The sequence below is a fragment of the Solanum verrucosum genome, unplaced genomic scaffold, assembly GCF_900185275.1.
Source record: "Solanum verrucosum unplaced genomic scaffold, falcon-dt-bn FXZP01000081.1, whole genome shotgun sequence".
Classification (NCBI taxonomy): Eukaryota; Viridiplantae; Streptophyta; class Magnoliopsida; order Solanales; family Solanaceae; genus Solanum; species Solanum verrucosum.
Window position 1 is genome coordinate 681,294 of NW_026020233.1, and position 27,017 is coordinate 708,310.

The following is a 27,017-nucleotide window of genomic DNA, read 5'->3' on the forward strand; positions in this document are numbered from 1 at the left end:
AAAATCACAATGCATGAGAAGGAAAAGTAAACACCGCTTTGGCAATGCCGCCCTTTGAAACTCCTTCTTTTCCATTTGCCCCTTTCATTTTCTCCCTTCATTAGTATTTTTTGTTGCTTCTTAAAACACTCATCTATCTCTCCCTTCCCTAAATTATTAGTCAGTGATTAATGATGCTGAAGTACGCGAATGCACATGTTGAACTGGAATTATTGAAGATTCTAGGATTTGTAACTGTGCACACAGAAATAAGAAAGATTTTTCACTAATTCTTGCAGTTGATATTTGTTACTCAATGCAAAGTACGTGATTCACAAATAGTACATGAAATTTCTGAGTTGCTAGGATTTGAAATTGTGGACACAGAAATAGCAAACACTAACCTTGAATGCGGACACATTTCGTCTACCTTGTATTCCCCATTCGTTGTCTCCTCTACCTGAATCTGTTAATTACTTTGAACTCCGGTCATAGCTTTATAAATTCAAATAGTTTGAGGGAGAATCATCTTCATACTTGGCAAAGGACGCACATTCTATCACATCTATATTTTCCAATTCTCTTTTTATTTTGCCGGATGAAAATTTTACGTCTTTAATTGTCAAAAAAACTATCTTCACATTGTGTACGATGCTTAGTAATGAGATCGATGAAATGGTTTAAAGAGATTTTAATGATCGAGTATTTCAACATCTATAATTTCATCAATGCATTTTAACTTTTATCTTACTCTATATATAAATTCACAATGGAAGAACAAATTTTTTTACTGGACAATGTTATGAGTTATCTTAAATATTATAGTTGAAAATAATTTAATTAGTCAAGATTGACTTAATAAAAATAAAAATTAGCACAATAATCTATTTTTCTCTTGGTGCCCCCACGCAAAGGCAAAAGCACGAGTAAATTTGCTAGTTTTAAGAATAATAGGAAAGAAATAAATGGAGTGAGAATAAAAGATTGCATAAAAACAAGGTTACGTTATATTCTCTCTAGAACAAACGAGAAAAGGGAGGAAAGAAGAAAATATAGCTAATTCATAGTTGCTTTTAGCTTGGAAGAATTGTAAAAGCTTCCATGGGTAAGGAGGACTGTTGCTCAACGCAACTCATAGATGTTAATGGAGAATTCAACTTCAAAGGTCTCGAGAATTTCGTTAGCTCAGTCAAACTTCACCGCTGTGGTCTCTCTTATGCTGTTGTTGCTATTATGGGACCGCAGAGTAGTGGTATGCTTTATTTCTTTGAAAACCTTTCATTTGCTTATACATTTTGATGAACTTGAAACTAAAAGGGATGTTATAAGTATCAATTTTGCTTCTCTTATGAAATCCCATTGCATGCTCTTTTATCCTCCATTGTTATTGTTATGCACTGCTTCTTAATTTTTTGATAAACTGGAAAAAGGGGATGTTTTTATTTAAATTTGGTGTTATTTTCGCTGTGTAGGTCCCTTTTTGAAATATGATTTGACAAAAAGTTGGCCTCTATGTGGATCTTTTCTATTCATCTGCTTGCAAGTTTTAGACGGAGATATTTTTTATCAATTTGAGCATTTATTTTGTTTTGATGGCTCTTCTTGCTATGGAAATGAAACCTCCACCACCTTTGAAATATGGTCTACACCTCAAGTCAAGATAAAGTTGGTGTCTGCCCATAAATCTTCTCTTAACTGTTCTGCTCTATTCAGGCACAATTCATTGTGATACTACTTCGCTTGTACTACTGTTTAATGAGAATTTAATGGATAAGCCTCGTGGGTACCTCTATATACTTGAAATTTTTGTTATGTTACTGTCATTCGGCTTTTCTTCAAGTATTTACTAGCTTTGTCTCTTTTCTTCTGAATTTGCCTTTTGGTTTTTCTGTTTTGTCATTTCATTGTGATATTTTTCTTTTCTATTTTGTTTGTATGTAAGTAAGATTTTGTTCATGATTAGTTTCAATAGTGCTAATCCTAAATGCATTTTTGTCCACAGGGAAAAGTACCTTGTTAAACCATTTATTCTATACCAATTTTAGGGAGATGGATGCTTTTAGAGGAAGGTGCGGCTCCCTCCCTCTCTCTTTGGCGCTTTGTGCATACAACAACTTGAACAACAAAATACCTCTTCCAAATAAGAAATTTTAGTCAATTCAATTTTCACATTCTAAAAGAAATGTATATCAAAATTCATTTCAGGAATCAAACAACCAAGGGAATTTGGATTGCAAATGCTGTCGGCATTGAGCCATTGACCATTGTCATGGATTTGGAGGGTACTGATGGAAGAGAGAGGGGTGAGGTAATAAGCATTTTGTTATTTTTTTCTAAAGCATGTTACAATAACCTGATGCAATGTTTTGATTTATAAAATGCCACTAACCATATTGTATCAACACTACAGCTTTAGGTCACTTGGTACAATCTTGTGCTGCTGTGCATATCCTTGTAAACAAAAGTAACGGCATGTCCTAAACATGTCAAACTGAAACAAGTTGCACTATGTTGTTGAACAAAGTAAATTGAAAGAATATTCTCAGACAATACATATACACTTGCATTAAACCAATTGATACAGAGCTGATTTATTTCCTCGTCACCACTGCTAGGCAGTCAACACACTCACACTCAACTTCAGCCTCACACACACACTCACAAATTCGTCTAAGTCCTTAGACTGTTTTCTTAGGTATCATAGTAATAGTAACAACACAGTAGCGTACAGGAGCAAGTCCCAACCTTTATTAATATCAAAGATAAACAAAGGACTAGGCTTCACGAATTTACTAAGGCATAGAACACACTCTACTGCCTTCGTCAAATTTCTGCCCAGAATTTAAAACTTCTGCACATAGGCAGTTACAAGCAGTTACAACTGCTCATGTGCTTGGCACATGGATTAATAGGAATCCTATTATGAAATCAACTAAGTATACTATAATATTCTAACAACTATACAACATTCGAATTTCAAATAAAGCAACCCACGGGCCTTGCACATGGCCTTCATTTGCCTTGACCACACTTAGGTTTTTTCAACCTTCTTTCATACTTAGTTTTATTTCTTGTTTCTGCCAGCTTCATGCTCACATTGAACAACCTTATCTTGCCATCGTCAATTCATTTCACAACTTTGTCTTGTAAAGCCAACACACTACCTTGCCGATGCCCATCAGGTGCCATGCACATGTCCTTTTCATTGTGCCCAAGTTTGCTTAGCCAACACTCTGGAATCATTGTTCATTGCTACCCACTAACACTCAATCGCCACAACTAGATTGTTTCATCACGCACATGCCAAGGGAAAGACTGTAGCAGATGTGGTTTGGGAGAGGAGAAGAGTAAAGATTTATAGCAGTTTTATGACCAAATCGAGGAGACAAGGACTACCTCAAACAGTCTTGATGAGGGCATCGACTTCAACTGGTGGGGGTGGTTTGTTAGACCCTAAGTCTATGTAAGCAACGTTGACAAGTACTTTTACATTGGCCTTGGCATGTGCTTGATGAAACAATGTAGTTGTGGCGACTAAGTGTTAGTAGGCAGAAATGAACAAGGATGCTGAAGTGTTGGCTAAGCAGACTTGGGCACGATGGTAAGGACAGGCGCATGACACCTGATGGGCATGCGTGCAAGAAGTGGCATCGGCAAGGCAAGGCTGTGAGATGATTTAATGATGGCAAGACAAGGCTATTCAATGTGAGCACGAAGCTAACATAAACAAGAAATAAAACTAAGTATGAAGAAAGGTTGAAATATTCTAAATGTGGGCAAGACAAATTCGGCTAAGGAAAATGAAGTGGATTGCTTTATTGAAAATCAAATGTTGTATAGCTGTTAGAATATTACTGTTTTACTTGGTTAATTTCATAAAGGATTTCTGTTAAGCCACGTGACAAGCACATGGGCAGTTGTAACTCTGCCTATGTGCAGAAGTTTCAAATTTTAGGCAAAAATTTGACCAAAGCTGTATAGTGTGTTCTATGCCTTAGTAAATCGTGAAGCCTAGTCCTTTGTTTATCTTTGATTTTAATAAAGGTTGGGACTTGTTCCTGCAGGTTTCTGTGTTGTTACTCTTACTATGCCACCTAAGGACTTAGACGAATTCATGAGTGTGTGTATGAGGTTGAAGTTGGGTGTGAGTGTGTTGACCACCGCTTAGCAGTGGTGACAAGGCCATCATTTAACCTGTCTTGCCTCTTTTCTCCCCAACTCGGAGGACGATGGTCTTTCACTTGTTGCAATTTATTTTGTTCTCTCACTTAACTTCAGGGTAGGTTGTGATCTCTTCTTATTTGGTAAGAGTATCCTTACCTTTTTCTCCTTGAAGTGAGATTTGTGTACATCATTGGGAGGTATTATTCTTTATGTTTGGTTAACGCCGGGTATACTTTAATTAGTTTCAAAGAAACTATTTTGCCATTAAGACATTCTTGGACTCTTCAAATACGTTAACAAGGCATCATGGGCCATGTTGTTCCATATCTACAAAAAATGCTCAAATGCCAGCCAAGTTATACTTGTTTTCTGCACTAAAACTTTATATCGTTTATGGATATGGAGTTCTGTTAGCCTTCTCATGAATTTTTGCTCCCCTTACAAAGATTTCAAACTGTACAAGTAATCGTCTAGCTACTATGAGAAAATAAGACAAGAGGGAACAGAGAAAAACACAACTTGATTATGTGCTGAAGCTATTAATTTATTGCAATTGGCGAACACTAAAATTACAATAGTTTGGTTTCCACCTCAAGCTGGTATATACTATTTGTATTTAATATTAAATACAACTCAATAGCAACTTTTTATGACCTTTATTTGTGCCCACATTTCTCTAAAGGAGGCCAGAGTTCCAGTTCCAAATTACTAGATTGACGCTGGGGAAGCGCCTACTATATGTTTGAAACTTTTTTTTTTTTTTTGGACACACAAAAGTCCGAATGATTTGACATGATATAGGCTCTAATATCAATTATTTGGAACCAAAACACTTCAAGATGAAAACCATCATCTTTCTCAAGATCTACCATGTCAAATCATGAAGAACGTAAACCTGATGCGGAAGCATATTTGAATCCATGAGAACGACTGAAATCCATGTGTCTTGCGGTTGTTGGGTCTTCCAAACCTAGACGTCCATTGTTCATAAATTTTTGACGACGGAAAATCATAAAAGAAACTCTACATCTGGTTTGAGGACCATGACACTTTATATATATATAACTTAACCCTCAGGGGTTGGCCTGCTGGCAATTGACTTGAGCCTTGGGGTTTGCTCCCTTTCAAGGTCTCAAGTTCGAAACCCACTGGGTGCAAACAATTTCTGAGGGCCATCGGACTGGGTAAAACCTGAATTAACCGTGGTGCACTTGCGGGAAACTCCTTGCCGAGGGCCTGTGCACCCCCGGGATTAGTCGGGGCTCAAAGAGACTCGGACACCCGGTGCAAATCAAAAAAAAAAAAAAATATATAACTTTACCAATATCCAAATTTAAATTCTCCAAAAAGAACATATCAATTCTCAAACTAAAAATAAACAGTCGTGGGCATGAAGACATGATCTGTGAACTTAAAGGGCAGTGAGTATTCAATTAATGAAGATACTGAATGAAAGTTTAGATACTGCAAAAGTATATTTTTATTCATAGAGTTTGTACATTATTTATAGGAGAACAAGTAAGATCAAATAAACTAATCAATCCCTAATTCCTGGGAGATCCTTGAATCAAGAGATTTCCTCTAAACTACTTTCCTATAATAATGTATTCTATCCATATTTACAGTAGTAGATTATAATCAAATCTGCCAGCTTATTTGTAGCAAATTACAATCAAATCTGCCAGCTCATTGATGGGGCAGATTGTGAGTAAATCTGCCAACTCATTCGACACTCCCCCTCAAGTTGGCATGTAGATATCGAACATGCCTAAATTGCTCACAAATGACTCAAAAGTAATTCTGAAAAGACCTTTTGTGAAAATATCTGCAACTTGTTCAGTTGTTGGAACAAAAGGAATGCACACACTTCCATCTTCAATCTTCTCTTTAATGAAGTGTCTGTCCACTTCAACATGCTTTGTTCTATCATGTTGAACTGGATTATGAGCAATGCTTATGGCAGCCTTATTGTCACAATACAACTTCATTGGAAAACTCGCAAGTCTTCTTAGTTCTTCCAAAAATCTCTTGAGCCATAACATTTCACAAATTATGTGTGCCATGGATCGATACTCAGCCTCAGCACTACTTCGAGCCACCACATTTTGCTTCTTACTTCTCCATGTCACTAAATTTCCATAAACAAATGTACAATATCCAGATGTAGACCTTCTATCAATAGATGAACTAGCCCAGTCCGCATATGTATAAGCCTCAACACTTCTTTGCTCATTCTTTTTGAAGAACAACCCTTTCCAAGGAGAACTCTTTAGATACCTTAGGATTCGATACACAGCTTTTTGGTGTTCTTCTTGTGGAGAATGCATGAACTGACTGACTAGGCTCACAACAAAGGAAATATAAAGTCTAGTATGTGACAAGTAAATCAACTTGCCTACCAATCTCTGATATTGGCCCTTATCAATCAATTTTCCTTCCTTTACAAACTTCAGATTTGGATCAATTGGAGTTTCAGTTGGTCTACAACCACTCATTCCTGTTTCTTTTAATAGATCAAGAACATACTTCCTTTGTGACACTATAATTCCTTTCTTCGATCGTACTACCTCCATGCCAAGAAAGTACTTTAGCGGGCCTAAGTCTTTTATCTCAAATTCTGAGGCAAGACGCTCCTTTAGATTTTTTATTTCAACCACATCATCTCCTGTGAGGATGATATCGTCGACATACACTATAAGAACAGTTGTTTTTCCTTCCAGTGAATGTCGAGTAAACATCGTGTGATCTGCTTGGCCTTGCACATACCCTTGCTTCTTCACAAATTGAGTGAACCTTTCAAACCAAGCCCTTGAAGATTGTTTTAGACCGTAAAGAGATCTTCTAAGCCTGCATTTCTTTGACTTATACTTCCCTAAAAAACCTGGTGGGGGATCCATATAGACTTCCTCTAGGTGCCCATTCAAGAAAGCATTTTTCACATCCAACTGTTGAGGTGACTAGTCAAGATTTTCTGCGATTGTCAACAAAACTCTAATTGAGTTTAGCTTAGCTACTGGATCAAATGTCTCAAGATAGTCAATGCCATATGTCTGTGTGAATCCCTTCGCAACTAAGCGGGCCTTATACCTTTCCAAGGATTCGTTTGATTTGAATTTTGTGGTGAACACCCATTTACAGCCCACTGGTTTCTTTCCCTCTGGTAAACCCAGTAACTCCCATGTCTCATTTTTTTCAAGAGCTCGCAATTCCTCCAAAATAGCCTCCTTCCACTCAGGAACTCGTAGAGCATCCTGCACATTTTTTGGAATCTCCACACTAGAAAGTTGTGAAGTAAAGGCAGAATAACTAGGAGACAACTTTTTATAGGACACAAAACATAGAAATAGGATATTTAGAAACATTTCTGACACCTTTGCTTTTCGCAATAGGTAGGTCCAAATCTGAGGAGTTAGAAATAGAATCAGTTGGAAGATTACCTTGAATTCCAGTAAGGTCTTACGGAAATGACTTTTGGTAGTGATGAGAATCTTCGATCTTTTTTCCTTGAGTTTGGTTCCTTCTCGAATACACCTGTATTTCTTTTGTTTGTTCTCTATTCCCATTTTTATTTTTGTCATTTGAAGGCTCTACAGGTTCAATTTCCGAGTTTTTATCATTCAAGTCACTTTGGTCCCTATCATCTCTTAGATCAGAACTATTTATATCTTCTCCTAGATCCCTCACATCAATATTTATTGTAATATCATGTTCCTCATTTTCCTGATGTCTAGTTTCCTCAATATCACAAAAAACAAATCTTCACCTACACGATACTCCCCCTGAAGATGAGTAGTAAAATAGAGTTGGGACTCCAAAAAAATTAGATCCATTGTGACAATTATCTTCCTAGCATGTGGATCATAACACTTATATCCCTTTTGACTTGGGGCATATCCTACAAAAACACACTTCTTAGCCCGCGGTTCAAGTTTACTACGATTATGAACATGAACAAATGTTGTACAACCACAAACTTTCAGAGGAAGGTCTGTAGTTAGCCTAGAACTAGGAAAACTCTCTTTGAAAACTTTAAAAGGTGTTTTAAATTCAAGAGGACGAGATGGCATCCTATTAATAAGGTAAGTGGTAGTCAAGAGACCCTCTCCCCAAAGGTGTTGAGGAACTTTACTAGTAAACAATAAAGCTCTCGTTACCTCTAAAAGGTGCCTATTCTTTCTTTCATCTATACCATTTTGTTGAGGAGTATCCGGACAAGAGCTTTGGTGTACTACCCCATTTTTTCTGAAATAACTTCCTAATTGTTCATTAAAAAATTCACGACCATTATCACTTCGAAAAATCTTGATTTTCTCATTGAATTGTGTTTCCACCATGACATAGAAAGTCTCAAACACATATTTAACCTCAGACTTGTCCTTCAATAAAAAACCCAACTCAATCTAGTATGATCGTCAATAAAAGTTACAAACCATCGTTTTCCAAACATTGTTAAAATTCTAGACGGTCCCCAAACATCACTATGAATCATCATAAAAGGTTTTGAAGCCTAATATTTTTGAGAGGGGAAAGAAGATCGATGATGCTTAGCCATTTCACAAAATTCACATTGGAACAGGGATGGATTTTTATTTCTAAATAACTGAGGTAACAAATGTCTTAAATAATAAAAACTTGGATGTCCTAGCCTATAGTGCCAAAGCATGACTTTATTCAAAACAGAAGTAGAGTTCAAGCAAATAGGATTCAGTTGTAGTGAGTTATTCCCGTTGTCAAGAAAATAAAGACCTCCAGATTCTCTAGCACTGCCAATCATCTTCCCCGAGACCTTTTCCTGAAATTCACACAAATCGGAATCAAATATAGCACGACAATTAAGAGAACGGGTTAATTTACTGACAGAAATCAGATTACAAGAGAGCTTTGGAACATGAAGAGTATCATGGAGTGCGAGAGATAGTGATAGTTTAATAGTTCCTTTTCCAGCAAATGCAGAGAAGGAACCATCAGCTATCTTGACTTTATTGTTCCCTGCACAAGGAGTGTAAGTAGAGAAAAAACGGGAACTTCCTGTCATGTGGTCACTAGCTCCTGAATCTATGATCCAAGAATCTATTTGGTTGGAATTGGCACTAAGAAAAGCAGACGATACAATACCTTTTTCAGCAAAAGAACAAGAATGATTAGAAGAATTTGGTGCATTTGGACGAAATTGTGGAGATTGAAGGAGTTTTTGCAGAATTTCCAGTTGTTCCCTTGTAAATAGAGACGTTTCTGGAGAAGGTTGCTGCCCCTGATCAAAGTAAGTTGTTTGGAGGGCTTGACCATTTTGATATTGAAAGCCATGATTATCAACTCCCTTCTTCTTCCAATTTAGTGGTTTCCCATGAATCTTCCAACATGTTTCACGGGTGTGCCAATGTTTTTTGCAATGATCGCACCATGGCCTTTTGTTTTTGTCATCTTCATTCTTCACTGTTACAAGAGCTGAAGAGTCTATAGCAGATTTTAGTTCAACATGTAAATCGGGTTTTAACATAACTTTCCTCCTAGTTTCCTCTCTCCTAACTTCAGAAAAGGTTTCACGAAGTGAGGGTTGAGGGTTTTTTCCTAGGATTCGTGACCTGATCTCGTCAAACTCCCAATTTAATCCTACTACAAAAAGGTAAACTCTCTCATTTTCTTCTCTTTTTTGTGCTTTTACACTATCCAGAGAACACTCTCATTCATCATTGTAACACTGGTCTAATTCTTGCCACAAAGATACCATTTCATTATAATAAGCAGTGACTTCCTTCTCACCCTGCTTAGCTTGCCATAATTTAATTTTTAACTCAAAAATTTGAGAGGCATTTTCTACATCAGAATATGTCTCCTTAACGGCTTCCCACACATCCTTAGCAGTGGGCAAAAAGAGATAAGATTTACCTATGACTGGTTCCATGGAATTTGTTAACCAAGCAATCACGAGTGAATTCTCTGATCTCCAAGAGTTCATCTTTGGATCTTCGACTCCCAGCTTTTTAGTCTCTCCGGTAAGATGTCCAAGCTTTCCACAACCATCGATTGCAAGCTTTACAGACTGTGCCCATTCCAGATAATTCTTTGTCTTCTTCCCATTCAATCGATGAGAAGTTAACTGGAAGGGCATGTGAGAAGCATAGCCTTCTTGTGTCATTAGATTTTCTGTAGGAGTTCCTAGAGAAGAATCTTTGTCTTGCTCTCCGTGAAAGGGTGTTTGATCCATATGATATTATGGGAAAAAGTCCCGCTCTGATACCATGAAAGTTTAGATACTGCAAAAGTATATTTTTATTCATAGAGTTTGTACATTATTTATAGGAGAACAAGTAAAGATCAAATAAACTAATCAATCCCTAATTCCTGGGAGATCCTTGAATCAAGAGATTTCTTCTAAACCACTTTCCTATAATAATATATTTTATCCATATTTACAGCAGCAGATTATAATCAAATCTGCCAGCTTATTTGTAGCAAATTACAATCAAATTTGCCAGCTCATTGATGGGGCAGATTATGACTAAATCTGCCAACTCATTCGACACTGAAACAACAATCTCGAACTGAAATAGTTCATTAACAGTTCTAACGTATTTACAAAAAGTTATGACAAGTTGTGTTTTGCAGTTGTTGGTCTTCCAAACCTAGACGTAAGTTGTTCATATATTTTTTACGACGGAAAATCATAAAAGAAACTGTACATCTGGTTTGAGGACCACAACACTTTATATATATAACTTTATCAATATCCAAATTTAAATTCTCCAAAAAGAACATATTAATTCTCAAACTAAAAATAAATAGTGGTGGGCATGAAGACGGGGTCTGTAAACTTAAAAGGGCAGCCAATATTCGATTAATGAAGATACCGAAATAGCCATCTCGAATTGAAATAGTTCACTAACAGTTTTAATGTATTTACAAAAAGTAATGACAAGTTGCACTCAAATCTCTTTAACCAAATAATAGCAACCAGAATACTAAATCGAGTACAAAATCTTAATCATGCGGAACATTAGAATAATAATAACAAAATATTGTGCCCCTTTCCGCAGTTGTTTACATAGAGGAGGAAACACTCACCCCACATCTCAATACCGAAACTATAGCGAAACAAACCCCTCTTTTTACCTATATTTTTTAGTTGTCAAAGACATATTGAGGACATTGTTGTACGGGGTACAACGTTGGCTAGTTAAGAACTCCCATGTTCAAAAGATCATGTTGCGGAAATGAGGATGCTGAGACACATGTGTGGTATACAAGGAGCGATAAAATTAGAAATGACGTTATCCAGGATAAGGTAGGAGTGACCTCCATGGTGGACAAGATGAGAGAAGCAGGATGTGTTGGTTTGGACATGTGAAGTGGAGATGTGCAAATGTCCCCGTGAGGAGGTTTGATGTAGTAGGCACGGGAAGAGATAGAGCCGTAGATGTAGGTTGAGAAAACATTGGGACGAGGTGATTAGATAGGACATGACGCGACTTCAGATTATCGAGGACATAACCGTAGATAAGAGGGTGTAGAGGTCATGTATCAGGGTCGAGTGTTAGTAGGTAGTGGAGTGTTGCCTTGCTTGTTCTCGTTGTACTAGCCGTATTCTTGTAGTTCTACTTTTCAATATCTATTATCATGTTTACTAGGTTTTGGCTACTATACTATTTTGTTGTTGTTCGTATTCTTTCTTTTAGTCTCTATAATGCTTCTCTTATTAGTTGTTATATTTCATCACTATTTTCTTCTTCTTTATACCTGAAATTGCACACTTGAGCCGAGGGTCTTCAGGAAACCACCTCTCTACCTCCACGAGGTAGTGGTGAGGTCTGCTTACACTCTACCATCCCCAGCCCCCACTTGTGGAATTTCACTGGGTATGTTGTTGTTGTTGTTGTCAAATGACAAACAGATTTACTATAGAAATAATTTTAATATCAAACACAATGATATTAACCTTTTATGACCTTTATTTCTGCTCACATATCTCAAAAGGAGGTCAGAGCTCCAATTCCAAATTACTAGATTGACGGCAGAGAAGCGCCTACTATATGCTTGAAACTTTTTTTTAACACACAAAAGTCTGAATGAGTAGACATAGTATAAGCTCTGATACCAATTATTTGGAACCAAAACACTTTAAGATGAAAACCATCATCTTTCCCAAGATCTACCATGTCAAATCATCAAGAACATAAAACTAGATGCGGAAGCATACTTGAATCCATTAGAATGGCTAAAATCCTTGCATCTTGCGGTTGTTGGTCTTCCAAACATAGACGTAAGTTGTTCATAATTTTTTGACAACGGGAAATCATAAAAGAAATTCTACATAGTTTGAGGACCATAACGCTATATTATATTGACACAAGTTTTGTATTTAAACTAGAAATAATAACCTGGTAGCTACACATAAGATGCCATACTTCAAGAGGTGTCTTATAAACCCATTTAACTTTAAAACCTTGGCAGTTCACTTTTAGTTTTGGTCAACCTTTTTAACGAAGCAACAAAGATACAATTATTCTTCTAACAATGTCCTCATGGTGGACTAGTTAAGTTGGACAGCTATGCTGATTATGGTATAGTAGAATGAGCTCCATCAGACATGCTAGAACATTCAGGGATTTGAAACTTTAAGATCTTAGGGAGCAAAATAAAACCCATACCGCTCCAAGTTCCCAATGACAGTGAAGATAATCACATGGAATGTGAGAGGCCTTAACCAGGCAAACAAGAGGTGTGTTATCAAGAATCTAATTCATGAATGGAAAGCAGATGTGTATTGCTTCCAAGAAACTAAGATTGAGGGGGATATCAGTAACATTGTAAAAGATTTGTGGGCTAATAGAGGAGTAAAGTTCTGCCAACTTGAAGCTAGTGGGACTAGAGGGGGCATTCTAATTCTATGGGATGGGAAAGTCTGGGAGGGAGCTATCAGCAGTGTAGGAGCCTATTCTATATCATGCCAGTTTACAGGCAAGAATCAAGAATTCACCTGGCTCCTGACCGGTGTCTATGCTCCTAACAATAGAGAAGAAAGAGAAGAAGTCTGGTGGGAGGTTGGATCAGCGAGAGGTCTGGTCAATGGGCCCTGGGTGGTTTGTGGAGATTTTAACACAGTTAGATATCCTTCAGAGAAGAAGAACTGCGGCAGAATATCAAAAGCAATGAACGATTTTTCTGAATTCATTATGGACCTGAATCTGCTGGACCCTCAACTAGCAGGTGGTAAATATACTTGGAGGAAAGGAGACAGACATGATGTTGCGGCTAGATTAGACAGATTCCTAGTGTCTAATGAATGGGATGAAGGCTTCAAAAACATTAAGCAATCAGTTCTACCAAAAGTAACATCTGATCACACTCCGATTATGTTGCAATGTGGGAACTGGGAGCCTGCGAAATCTTACTTCAAATTCGAAAATTGGTGGTTACACACAGAGGGTTTCTTGGAAAGGGTCAAGGAGTGGTGGACTTCCTTGACATGTGAAGGAAGACCTGACTTTATTCTAGCTTTCAAACTAAAGGCTTTAAAAAACAAACTAAGGGACTGGAGCAAGTCTGGTCAGGGTAATCTAGCCTTGCAAAAACAAAGTATTCTCAGTCAACTTGCTGAACTTGAGGAAACACAGGACCAGAGAATTCTCAATGTGGAGGAGATACACTCAAAGGCTGAACTTCTCCTAGAGTTCGAGAACATTGCCAAGTATGAGGAGATATCATGGAGACAAAGGTCAAGGGTTAATTGGTTGAAGCAAGGTGACAATAACACTAAATTCTTCCATAGAACTGCCAATGCACACAAAAGGTATAACTCTATTGATGAGTTAAATGTGAATGGGGAAGCAGTCAAGAGTCCAGAAGTTATAAAGAAAGCGATAGTGGATTTCTACCGGGAATTGTACACTAAAACTGAGACCTGGAGACCCTCAGGCAATTACAGGGGAGGACAAATAATTTCTGAAGAAGATAATCTTATGCTTCAAAAGGAATTCGAGGACCAAGAGATATGGGAGAGTGTAAAGCTTTGTGCCGGAGACAAGGCACCTGGGCCTGATGGTTATACCATGGCTTTCTTTACGCACTGTTGGGAAGTCATAGGAGGAGAAGTTATCAATGCTGTTAAGAATTTCCATGAGAGATGTGTTTTTGAGAAAAGCTTCAACTCAACTTATGTTGCCTTGATTCCCAAAAGGATAGGTGCAAAGGAACTTACTGACTTCAGACCAATCAGCCTAATTGGTAGTGTTTACAAGATCATTTCTAAGCTTCTTACTGAGAGACTCAAAAAGGTGATGCATAAACTAGTGGACACTCAACAGTTGGCCTTCATTAAAGGTAGGCAAATAATGGATGCCATCCTCATGGCAAACGAGTGTGTGGATTCTAGAACCAGAAGCAATGCTCTAGGAATTCTCTGCAAGTTGGACATACAGAAGGCATATGATCACCTAAATTGGCAGTTTTTGTGGGAAACTCTTGATAAAAGAGGTTTTGGTGGTAGATGGCTAAGATGGATGAAATTTTGCATTCAAACTGTCAAATACTCAGTTCTTATCAATGGCTCACCTACAGGCTTCTTCTCTGCTCAAAGAGGCCTAAGGCAAGGTGACCCTCTATCACCTTTTCTATTCATCATTGCAATGGAAGGGCTAAGTGATATGCTGAAAACTGCTCGAGAGAACCTTTGGCTAAAGGGATTCAAAATATCAAACAGAGTGGGATGCGAACTGGAGATCACCCATTTACAATACGCAGATGATACTCTCATATTTTGTGATGCCAATAAAGAACAACTCAGGATGCTAAGGGTGATCTTTATTCTCTTTGAAGCAGTATCAGGACTTCATATAAATTGGAATAAGAGCTTCATATTTCCAGTTAATGTAGTTCCTGACCTATCCTCTCTGGCTAGGACCCTTGGTGGAAGAATTGGTGACCTCCCTACGACTTATCTGGGGATGCCTCTGGGAGCTAACAGCAGGTCTTTAGGTATTTGGAATGGGGTGATTGAAAAGTGTGAAAGAAGACTAGTGAATTGGAAGAGTCAATATCTTTCCCTAGGGGGAAGACTAACACTTATTAATAGTGTCTTGGACTCTATGCCTAGTTATATGATGTCCCTTTTCCCTATCCCTGATGGAGTAATTGATAGATTGGATGCTCTAAGAAGGAACTTTCTATGGGAAGGCAACAGCGAGACAAAAAAATTTCACTTGGTTAAATGGGCAGCCTTGATTGGGAATAAACAAGTTGGAGGTCTAGGGGTGAGAAACTTAAAGACTCAGAACCAATGTCTACTAATGAAATGGCTCTGGAGACTAGCCTCCAATGAACAAGCTTTGTGGAAGGAGGTGATTCAGGCAAAATATGAAATGGAAGATCATTGGTCAACTAGCATGGTGACCAACACTTATGGAACTAGCCTTTGGAGAACCATAAGGAACCTATGGCCAAAACTTAGAGGGAATTGCAAAATCAAAATTGGAAACGATGTGAAGGTCTCATTTTGGGAAGATAGCTGGCTGGAACAAGGTCCCTTAAAAACACTCTTCCCTGATGTGTTCATCCTCAACCAACAACAGAGGGCTACTGTGGCAGAGGTTTGGTCAAACCAAGGATGGAATCTGAGCTTTAGAAGACCCTTCAATGATTGGGAGATCCAGAGAGTAGTAGAATTCTACAGAACTCTGGAACAATTCAGAGGAGGAAACACTGTCCAAGACTGCCTGGAATGGAAGGATCACAAGCAAGGAAGATTCAGTGTCAAGGGGGCTTACAAAAAGTTCAACCCTTTCCATACCCAGATTAATGGGTGGCCCTGGAAAATGATTTGGAAAGCCAAAATTCCCTACAAAGTGTCTTGTTTTACTTGGCTACTTGCTAAACAGGCTGTTTTGACTCAGGAAAATCTCATGAAGAGGGGTATCCAATTGAGCCCTAGATGTTTCCTATGTGGGGAAAAGGCTGAGACGGTGACTCACCTGTTTCTTCACTGTAGGATAACCAACCAACTGTGGGACCTCTTCATCAATAAAAAAGAACTGAAGTGGGTGATGCCAAGGAGAGTAACCCAAACCCTCCCAGCATCTCAGGACATAGGGAGAGATGGAAAATCATCCCAGCTTGTATTTGGTGGTCAACGTGGAAAGAAAGGAACCTTAGATGTCATCAGAACAAGAGCAACACTATTCAGAAGATGAAGATGAATTGTCTTGTGTTGTTTCATTTTTGGTGTAAACAGGAGTATATGGAAGATCTAGAATCAGTTATGAATGTCTTATGATCCCTGTAATTTTTGTAAATTTTGTCATAGGATTGAAGATCTTCTGTTATACTCTCTTTAATCTGTAATTAGGAATCTGTAACATGTTGTGGCAGGTTTTGATTTTTTGGAAATAGAAATACAAATGTTACCTTCTCAAAAAAAAATAAAACCCAAGCCGAAGAAGATTATCATGATGTTGGAAATTCGTTGAGGAGTGTGCCACAAGTTTCTAGTGATCAATATCACTGATGAAGTTTTATGGTTCTAGCCTCTAGGCTCTATAGTGTACTATACATTATGTTTCCTCTGCTATTTATGTCTTATCCCCCTCAAAGTAGATACCTTTCGCTACCCATGCTGTTAAATAGATAAAAGACCAAAGATCTCTCTAGAAATATTTTGCAGTCCATAATTGAAATTAATATTTGTATGGTGTTTGTCATTTATATTTTCCGTTCTCTCGGATGAAGTTAGTATATTTCTATGTTGCCCATACCAATTCATGTACACGGATTAGCAATGAAGCTCCCTTTCTGTAGAGGGTGTAATTATTACATTTACAAATGGTAATGCTTAATTAAGCTTAGCTTACAACCGCACATCCATCACCTTCCGAAACTTATGTGCTTGCAGATTGTTGTTTTCCCATCAGAATTAAGTCAATTAACTTACTGTACTCTACATTATCTCACTGTGGTGGAAATTCTTGGTTGCAGGACGATACAACATTTGAGAAACAAAGTGCCTTGTTTGCTTTGGCTGTTGCAGATGTTGTGCTAATAAACATGTGAGTTTGTTTGTAGCATGATGTTTGGTGACTGAGAAAAATGAAATTAACTTGCTCATCTAACCCTTATTATAGATCACTGAATTTTTCAGTTTCTTTAGTTTGAATATAACATCCTTGACTATCTTTTTTTAATCTCTTTGACATGACTTCTAGATTTATCTTAGATTAACATATGGTTGATACCTTGATAGAACTGCATCTGGGTAGTCTTTCTGCCTCCCGAGAAACTGATAATGCACTTATCTTGAACAACTTGTTTATATTCAGAATACGTGGCAGCTTTGAAGACATGATTGGCTTCTTGGACCTGAGTGCATTGTTAGAGGGTCTTTTATTGCTTAACTTCTAGTTACCTGCCGTCTGTAAGTGGCAGCATAGGAAATTAACTTCACTCCTAAACGTGCTATTGTTGAAGTCCTTTTTCATATTCATGAGAATTTCCCTAAAAAGAACATTTTTTACTGGTTTTGGGTATGCGTTCCTCTTTAATTTTGCATGTACCATCGGTTAAGATCACCTTTAATGGAATTGTTGTTTGACTGGGATATTCCTCCTATGTGTTCAGGTGGTGCCATGATATTGGTAGGGAGCAGGCTGCCAATAAACCTCTTCTCAAAACAGTATTTCAGGTAAACTCTAGTTTATTTGGCTCCTTACAAGTGATTGATTCTTCAATTGTCTGAATATTTTCTTGTTTGCTAGGTCATGATGCGTTTGTTTAGTCCCCGCAAAACTACCCTTCTTTTTGTTATACGTGATAAAACAAAGGTCTGGTATATCTTTCTATTCAACATGTTTTTAAGATTCACTAGTTGCTTACTATTTACATTCCTGAATAGTATTGGCCACCGATTTTTTCAAATTTCCTTGCACTTGCAGACTCCACTAGAATATCTGGAGCCTATTCTGAGGGAGGATATCCAGAAGGTAAATGAATTTGCTGTCGCTTTGAAGTGATTGTTGTTCTAACTGAATTTGTCTATTCCTCTCTACTGCTATGAAAAATAATCTGGCAAAAGAATGAAATATTTTGTGTTCAGTCTTATTAGGAGTAACTAATTTTGCAGATATGGGATGCAGTTCGAAAGCCACAAGCACACAAGGACACCCAACTCTGTGAATTTTTCAATGTGAGGGTTTTTCCTGTGTTCTTATGTTATCAGTACAGCTGTCTATATTTAAGTTTCCTTATTTATCTTTCTCTGATGTGAAGGTAGAAGTCACTGCTCTACCCAGTTATGAGGAGAAGGAAGAGCAGTTTAAAGATCAGGTAAGTCTTTTTTAGCTGCATAATATCTGCTAGTACCAGATTGTTGTCATTTTGTGAATCTGATGGTTACCTGTTCTAAGTGATTTTTACATGTCTTGGCTTTGTACGTTGTTCATTCAGGTTGCTCAACTTAGGCAGCTTTTTTTCCACTCCATCTCTCCAGGAGGCTTGGCTGGCGATAGGCGGGGTGTTGTTCCAGCCTCTGGTTTTTCTTACAGTGTACAGCAAATATGGAAAGTCATCAAAGAAAACAAGGATCTCGACTTGCCTGCTCACAAGGTGAAGCATTCCGGGTAATGAGTTGACAGCTTATTTACTCAAAAGATATAATGATCAAACTATTTGCCTTTTGTAGGTCATGGTGGCCACTGTGCGTTGTGAAGAAATTGCAAATGAGAAGTTCAGTAGTTTGATGATAAATGAGGTCTAGCAACTGCTTTCTACTTTCTTGTTTGGAACATAAATATACAGTGCTCAATCGTTACTCCAATATAGGACTGGCTAGCTCTTGAGCATGCAGTGCAAGAGGATGCAGTTCGAAATTTTGGAAGACGACTAAGCTCCATCTTAGATAACTTTCTGTCAGAGTAAGTGGCTGCGTTTTAACTATATTAGTTGGACCACTAATGCTATCCCAAAGGAGAGGATTGGTAGTATTGTAATTTTGTAGCGACTCCATTCATTTGTTCAAAGACGAGTTCTCAGAGGGGTTTGTAGAGTTTGTCCAATTTGGACCGTCTTATTTTTGACCCTTTCTACCGCTCAAAAATAGTTTCAAACTGAAGGTTGGATTAATAGTCCGTTTAGTTATAACCTTTTCTCCACCTTCAGAATTGTAAAGCGTAGGCATTTCGCTCGTGTTGCAATTATATGAGAAGGCAACAATCTCCATTTATAGAGAAATTTATATAGAATCCTTAAAAGGAAGAAACTTTTGACGGATTCCAGTGGGGGTGACCGAGGACGTGCTCGTACCCTTCATAGAAGGATATGAAAAAGTACTTATTTATTGGGAACTTTCACTCCTATATATTCAAAATATGCTTCTCTAAGAGCACTATGATCAGCAACTCAAATGGTCTCTATGAAGTCTCTATTGGTCTTATTCTTATAGTGCACCTTATGAACATGTTTGGATCCGTGAAGCAATTACTCGGGTGTTCCCCTAACCTAACCCAGGAACAGGCCGGAGGGAAGCACAGCATGGGGACGCATCTTGTCCCTCTTTGAATTTTAAGGAATGATATTTCTTTCCTTTTTCTTGAAGTCAAAACTAAACAAGGAAAGAGAAATATTTCAAACTTCCCCTTAACATAGGATAAGCATTTAGATGGGTTACATTGACATAAGGACTTAAATGAACAATTTGCTATGTGCTCCTGTATTTAATATGCATGTCATGCATTTGAACATCCGAACTTGATGTTTCGCGACTCCATAAATAGGAAAGACTCTTTGCAAAGCAGGTGGTTGAATTCTTGTCTTGTCCTTAAGAGTGAGCTGTAGCTGATGCTCTGAATTATCTGTTTTCTCTTTTAACAGATATGATGCGGAATCTGTCTTTTTCGAAGAAAACGTGAGAAGTTCAAAACGTCAACAATTTATATCGAAAGCTTTGCAGGTGAGGCCTATATAACTTTGTGTTGTACTGTTTCATGGATGAATTACCTCATGAATTCGCATGGGATCTGCTTCCGTCTTTTAAGTTTTGCTAGTCATTTGGTAATTTGATCAGTAAACACTGTACGAATCTCTCGCCCAAGATGGACTTACTGTTACCGTTCTGGAGGAATCATGTTTTTATACTGCATATTTTTAATTTTGCTAATAACTCATCTGGTTCACTATCTGGAAGACTAGTTTTTTGTTTTTTATTTATTTATTTGTATTTTGTTTGGTTTCATCTTTACCCTCTTGACCTCTTCCCAGTGTACTTTTATTAGAATGTAATTTTTATCTACTCCAGAGGGGTCTTTGTAGATTATATCTTTGCCTACACATTCCTTGCTTTTCGTGCAATTTTTTTTCTAGAGAATGGATAGAATGAACATGGTGCTCGACTTGTTTAGCAGAACAAGACTCTAGAAAGAATTTTCTTGACCAAGATCTACTATTACCCCAGGAATTGCAAAATTTACGAGATTAGAGTCTCCAATATGTATTACTGAACACAGGAAGTGGGGAAAGAGTCCACATATTTTTAAACATGTTTGACTGCACAATGGAAGAGAAAGGATAAAGCAGGGGTGATTTTTTCTTCGTCACCACTGCTTGTCAGTCATGCACTCAATGCAAAACCTCAGGCACAAACACTCACAAACATCTAAGTACGTAGACTGTTTCGTAGGCAACGTAGGAACAATAAGAACACAACAGTTTACAGGAACAAGTCCCAAACTTTTTATTGATCTCTCTGAATACAAAAACGATATGCTCACAAATTTTTCTAAAACATAGAACACAGTCCCTCTGCCTTTAGAATAATTCTGCCAGCATATAAAATCTGCACACAGGCAGTTACACAGAGATTACATTTAGTTATAACTGGCAGCATGCCAGGAATGTGACTTTTACAGAATCTATCCAAATAAAACTAAGTACAGAACTGATTGTCCTAACATCTAGACAACATTCAAAATTCGAACTTAACAACCCCATGTCACGCACATGGGAAGTCTTTGCCTTAGCTGAATTTCCATTTCTTCAACACTTGGAATTTTTTCAGTATCCTTCCAACACTTGAGAATTATTTCAGCTTCTTCCAATGCCATGCCTCATCGTGCAGTCTTGCCTTGTCATCGTCAAGCCAACATCACCACCTTGCCTTGCCGGTGCCACTATCGCGGGCATTCCCATCAGGTGTCATCAGTCATGCACCTGTCCTTTCCTGCTGTGCCCAAGGCTGCCTTGCCAACACCTCTAGCACCTTGGAATTCGCACACTAAGTCGCCACTACCATGTACATCGTTTGCACAGCATGTCACAGCACATGTCAAGACCAATGCACAAACCTTGACGATAATTATCTTTGAGACTGAGGGTCTAACAAACTACCTCCACTAGTTGAACTCGACGTCCTCGTCGAGGTTGTTTTGAGGTAGTCATCGATTTGCGTGTCAAACTACCGCAGATCCTTGCATTTATTCCAAACTGCAGCTTACTTAGCTTTGCCCTTCTATTGCACTAAGAATTGTGTTTTAGTATTCTTTTGACAGTTCCCAACAGCGCGGTGATCAAGTATTTCCTCAATCTTTGCTTCAAACTATGTTGGCGCGAAGGAGAAGCCCTCTTTGACCTGTTTCTGTTTGGATCATCAACATCTTAAAAATACGGTTTCAGATAACTTACATGAACCGTGGGATGAATTTCAATCTTTCCAACAACTTAAACTTATAAGAAACTTCACCTACCCTTTCAACTAGTTCAAATGGTTCGTCATACCTTGGAATCAACCCTCTATGTCTCTTCTTGTTCACAATCTGCTTCCAGATTTGGGGAGTGAGCTTAAGGTCTCCGACATTGAACTCAACTGCACGTTTATGCTGATCAACATACTTGTGAAACTGGGCTTTCCTCAAACTGTTTTGTGCCTCAACAAGCATCTCATGCTTATCTTTTGCATACCAGTAAGCAGCTGAGCATATACCATGACTTCTGTGTTGCAATATCAAGGGGCGTCATAGGCTGCATGCCTAGAACAAGTTCGAATGGACTCTTCTCCGCTGCCGATGACTTGTGTAGATTATAGCAAAACTGCACTGTATTTAACAAGTCTGCCCAGTTCCACTGACTTTGTTGTCACAAATTGCCTCAAGTATTCTTCCAGCAAGTGGTTGATCCTTTTTGTCTGGCCATCAGTTTGAGGATGGTTAGCCGTTGAAAATTTCAGGTCTGTTCCCATCATGTTGGACAAAGTCATCTAGAACTGACCGGTGAACCGCTCATCCCTATCACTTACAATGTCACTTTGCACACCAAAGAATTTCACCATGTGTGTAGAAGAAACTAGTAGCAACTTCCGACAAGAAATCAACTGGAGAAGCAATGAAGATAGAATATTACAAGAACCTGTCTACCACGACCATAATAGATGCATTACCGTCAACTTTAGGAAATCCAGAAATGAACCCCATTGAGACAAATAACCATGGCCTTTTTGGAATAGGAAGAGGCTGCAACAAACCTGCCTCATGTTCAGTCTTGTCCATTTGACAAACATGGAAGTCTTCGCATTAGATTCAACATCATCTTCCATTTTCAACCAAAAGTTCATTTGACAGTAAGGCTAGCATTTGTTCTTCACCCGGATGATCCGCCCACAGAGTGTCATGTGCTTCCCTGGCTCAGTGGCTCCTGCATCAACTCTCTCCGCAGTTCACCTCCTTACATCTAGTACCTTCTAACAGTCCCATCTTGAACTTGACGCACCCATTTTGCATAGAGTGAATCATTCACAGCGCACAACCTGATTCTATCCAATAAATCAGTCTCAAGTATAGAAATGGAATACAGAAGCAAATACCTCTTTCCTACTCAATGCATCAGCAATTTGGTTGTGCTTTCCTAGTTTGTGCTCCCACATGAAGTCATTCTGCCAAAAACTCTTGCTAGCACGCCTGCTTTGGACTGAGCTTCTTTTGTGTCTTGAAAAATATATTGGCCACATTATCAATCCATACTACAAAGCAAGTACCCAACAAATATACCCTCCAAGTCTGCAAACAGTGCACTATTTCCACCAAATTTTTTTCGTGAGTAGAATCTCTCTGCTCTGCATCATTCAATTTCCGACTTTCAAAGGCTATCGGATGACCTCTTGCACTAACACACACCCCAATAGCTTTGTTGGATGCATTAGTGTGCCCTTCAAATGGTAATTCAAAATAAGGCAACTTAAGTATTGGCTCTAAAGCAATGGCTTCCTTTAAATTCTGAAACGCTGCATCACATCTTTCCGACCAGTCCTACTTAACATCCTTCTTTAACAAGTCCGTTAAGGCCACTGCTTTCTTTGAATATCCAACAATAAATTTCTGATAGTAATTGGCGAGCCCCAAGAATGACCGCAAACCTTGACACCAGTTGGTGCCTGCCACTCAATAACAGCTTGCACCTTCCAAGGTATGACAGACCATTTGAAGTAGTCGAAAGGGTAGGTGAAGTTGCTTATAAGTTGAAGTTGCTGGAAAGATTGAAAATTCATATAATGTTCCATTGTAAGTTATCTGAAACCGGTATTTTGAAGATGTTGATCATCCGGACAGAAACAGGTTAAAGAGGACTCCTCCTTCAGTGCCAATGCAGTTTGAAGCAAAAATTGAAGAAATACTTGATCACCAGGTTGTTGGGAACAGTAGGAAGAATATGAAATATAATTCTTAGTGCAATGGAAGGGAAAAGCTAAGGAAGATGCAGTTTGGGAGAAAAGCAAGGATCTGTGGCAGTTTGACAAGCAAATCGACCACTACCTCAAAACAGCCTCGACGAGTAGGGGTGGTTTGTTAGAAAGTGTAAACAGTTCATTCTCCTGAGTGTCTACTTTTCCCAGCCCTCGCTGACCTATTTACATCCGTCCTCTGACCAGAATGTATGCTTTATCTGCCCGCACTTTATCCATCTATTTCTATGTATAAATGTCTCATTATATAGAAAAATGATACTCCTTACATCTTAATGTAAGTTTCTTCTTCTCTGTGTGCACTGTAGTGAGGTAAGAGTTAAATTTTATTGCGTTCAAGTGATGATATATAAGAGGAATAAACTTTCACCATTATTTTACATGCTCATCATGCAAATCTTTCTGCAGTTGGTCCATCCGGCTTTTATTTCACAGTTGGGGCATCTACGTGTTAAATCACTTCAAACATTTAAGACTCAGGTGGAACAATTATTACGTAGAGGAGAAGCATTTGCGGCATCTGTTCGTACATGCTCTGTGTCTTGTATCACTGAATTTGATAAGGGATGTTCAGGTACTTCTACATGAGGTTTGAATTGTTAGGTCTTAAAAAACTGTTGAAGTCTCCAATTTAGCCAATTTTAACTTTAGAAATGCTTAGGTTTATGATGATTTTATTAGGTTTTTTTAGTTTGTTGAGATATTTTAGGGGTTTTTTACACAGATTTTTTGTTGTAAGTTACCTATTTAAAGCCCTCTTATATTGAGAGATATTTTTAATCTATACTTTTAGCCCTTTTTGTAGCACCATCTTTCAAAAACTTTTAATTATACAGATTTTTTGTTGTAAGTTGCCTATTTAAAGCCCTCTTATATTGAGAGATATTTTTAATCTATACTTTTAACCCTTTTTGTAGCACCATCTTTCAAAAACCAACATATTTTTGTTTTTGTGTTATTCTTGAATATAAATTGAAATGGAAGTTTTTTTCCAAAATATTTTCATTACATGGGAGAAAGGGAAGGTGCAAGGAATGAAATATTGACAATTGAAACCACACCTATTGTGTGGAGAACTACCATGATCCCACTAGACTGTAAGGCAGTAAGCCTTGGTAGTAATTGAAATGGAAGTTCATTCCCACCATTTCGCTCTCATTAATTTGAGATTCTCTCTTTACCAATTTCAGATGCTGCCATAAGACATGCTAATTGGGATGCTTCAAAAGTTCGTGACAAACTCTGTCGTGATATTGAGTCCCATGTGTCCTCTGTTCGTAATGATAAGTTATCAGAACTGAAGGCCACTTATGAGGTAAGATTCCTAATGTAGAAAATCCACCATTTGTAGTTGGTAAAAATTATGTCCCCTGGCATCTTTGTTTTGTTTATCTTAATTCCTTTTATTTATTCATCAGCAAATCAATAACTTTAGAGGAAACATGTCTTAGCCAGATTTTATTTGACAGAAACAAATCACAGCTGCACTTGCTGAACCTGTAGAATCCCTTTTTGAGGTTGGTGGGAGTGAAACATGGGCCTCAATAAGAAAGCTTCTAAAACACGAGACTGATGTGGCAATATCATGCTTCTCCCCAGCTCTTTCCGGCTTTGAATTGGACCAGGATGCATTTGACAGAAAGATGCAAAATCTGAAGGACTACGCTAGAAGTGTTGTGGAGAAGAAAGCAAGAGAAGAAGCTGGAAAAGTTTTGATGCGAATGAAGGATAGGTGGACAATTTCTTTTCTTTTATATTTGATCTTCTGTTGTCTTAACCTTTAAATTACTGACAACTTGGGGCTTTAGGTTTAATACTGTGTTCAGCCATGATAGCGATTCAATCCCAAGGCTTTGGACAGGGAAGGAGGACATTAAATCAATAACATTGGAGGCCCGCTCTGAGGTATTTGCAAGGATATGATGCTTTTACCGTTCATCTTGAACTGTTTGACTGTGTGTTTGCTGTGCCCAGAACTAAAAGTTTCTTATCATTTCTTTGTTCTATCTGGAGCAGTCTCTGAAGCTTTTGTCCATAGTGGCTGCCATACGGTTGGATGAAAAATCAGACAGAATAGAAAGCATACTTTTCTCTAGACTTTTGGAAGGGAAGATTTCAATTTCTTCTCGGAATAGTGATATTGCAGATTCTTGTGACCCCCTAGCCTCAAGCTCGTGGGAAGAGGTCCAATGAATTTACATTAGCAGTTGTATTTGTTTGACGTTCACCAATAAATTTGCTCACTACCAGTACAATGTTTGTTAGGTTTCACCAGAGAACACATTGCTCACACCAGTGCAGTGTTTATCTTTGTGGAGACAATTCATTGCAGAAACAGAGTATACGGTTAGTCAAGCTATTTCAGCACAGGTAAAAGAACTATACATTGCTTTTGGCGGTTGTACCCTGACTTTTTTACTGTAAAATTCTTTCCTGGTTTCTTGCTTAGACTGATATATCTGCTCGTGTCCCACTGATTCCTTCTTTCAGTACTCATTGACTGGAAAAAAGTACCAGCTTGTTCTTATCGAGTTAATATCTCATATGGTCACTCAACTATGCACTATTTTCTCATAAAGTCACTCAACTTTGAATTTTAACTCAAAAGTCACTCAATTATGAATTCTTTTCTCAAAAAGTCACTCAACTATGATTTATTTTCTCAGAAAGTCACTCAATTATGAGTGCTTTCCTTATAAAGTCACTCAACTATGAATATTTTACTTACAAAGTCATTTAACCTATTTAATTAATTTTTAATTTAAATTTGCTGATATAATTTTATTTTATTTTTTAAATCAGTATTTTAAAAAAATAAAAAATATTCATTTAAACCATTTAATGAACCGACCCGCTAAAAATATAATATTGACCCATTTTACTTCAGCATTAATTCTCCTATAGTATTGTCGGATTCTTTCTCCTCTTCTCCTCTGCTTAAGGAATTCTGATGCATGAAATTATTGTTATAATCGGAATAGTTCGGAGAAAAGGAGAATAATTTATTCCTCTTAATGCTTAAGGAATTCTGATGGCTGATGCATGAAATGATTTATTCCCGTATTATTTTTGAATTCCAATTAAAATAAAATAGATCAATACTATATTTTTAGCGGGTCGGATCATTAAATAATTTAAATGGATAATACCTTTTTAAAAAATATTTTAA

The 27,017-nt window shown here is 37.8% G+C and overlaps 1 protein-coding gene across 2 annotated transcripts in view; it reads left to right on the plus strand.

Annotated features, from left to right (window-relative positions):
* Positions 1 to 1,030: 1,030 nt before the first annotated feature.
* The window catches only part of LOC125832755 (protein ROOT HAIR DEFECTIVE 3 homolog 2), a 33,115-nt gene continuing 7,128 nt past the window's right edge, over positions 1,031 to 27,017 (plus strand). Inside the window, exons 1-19 of one of the 2 annotated variants that reach the window (XR_007443261.1) lie at positions 1,031 to 1,231; positions 1,982 to 2,048; positions 2,185 to 2,287; positions 17,107 to 17,177; positions 17,746 to 17,809; positions 17,883 to 17,948; positions 18,060 to 18,107; positions 18,248 to 18,310; positions 18,394 to 18,450; positions 18,571 to 18,729; positions 18,806 to 18,874; positions 18,946 to 19,037; positions 19,993 to 20,071; positions 24,257 to 24,422; positions 25,039 to 25,163; positions 25,318 to 25,580; positions 25,657 to 25,753; positions 25,865 to 26,032; positions 26,124 to 26,218. Coding sequence is in view for 1 of the 2 variants with exons in the window: in XM_049511950.1 (XP_049367907.1) it covers positions 1,081 to 1,231; positions 1,982 to 2,048; positions 2,185 to 2,287; positions 17,107 to 17,177; positions 17,746 to 17,809; positions 17,883 to 17,948; positions 18,060 to 18,107; positions 18,248 to 18,310; positions 18,394 to 18,450; positions 18,571 to 18,729; positions 18,806 to 18,874; positions 18,946 to 19,037; positions 19,993 to 20,071; positions 24,257 to 24,422; positions 25,039 to 25,163; positions 25,318 to 25,580; positions 25,657 to 25,753; positions 25,865 to 26,032; positions 26,114 to 26,218 (2,013 nt within the window). In the remaining variant the exon portion in view is untranslated. Of the gene's footprint in view, positions 1,232 to 1,981; positions 2,049 to 2,184; positions 2,288 to 17,106; positions 17,178 to 17,745; positions 17,810 to 17,882; positions 17,949 to 18,059; positions 18,108 to 18,247; positions 18,311 to 18,393; positions 18,451 to 18,570; positions 18,730 to 18,805; positions 18,875 to 18,945; positions 19,038 to 19,992; positions 20,072 to 24,256; positions 24,423 to 25,038; positions 25,164 to 25,317; positions 25,581 to 25,656; positions 25,754 to 25,864; positions 26,033 to 26,113; positions 26,219 to 27,017 lie in introns of both variants that reach the window. The other variant, XM_049511950.1, reaches the window with a different exon arrangement.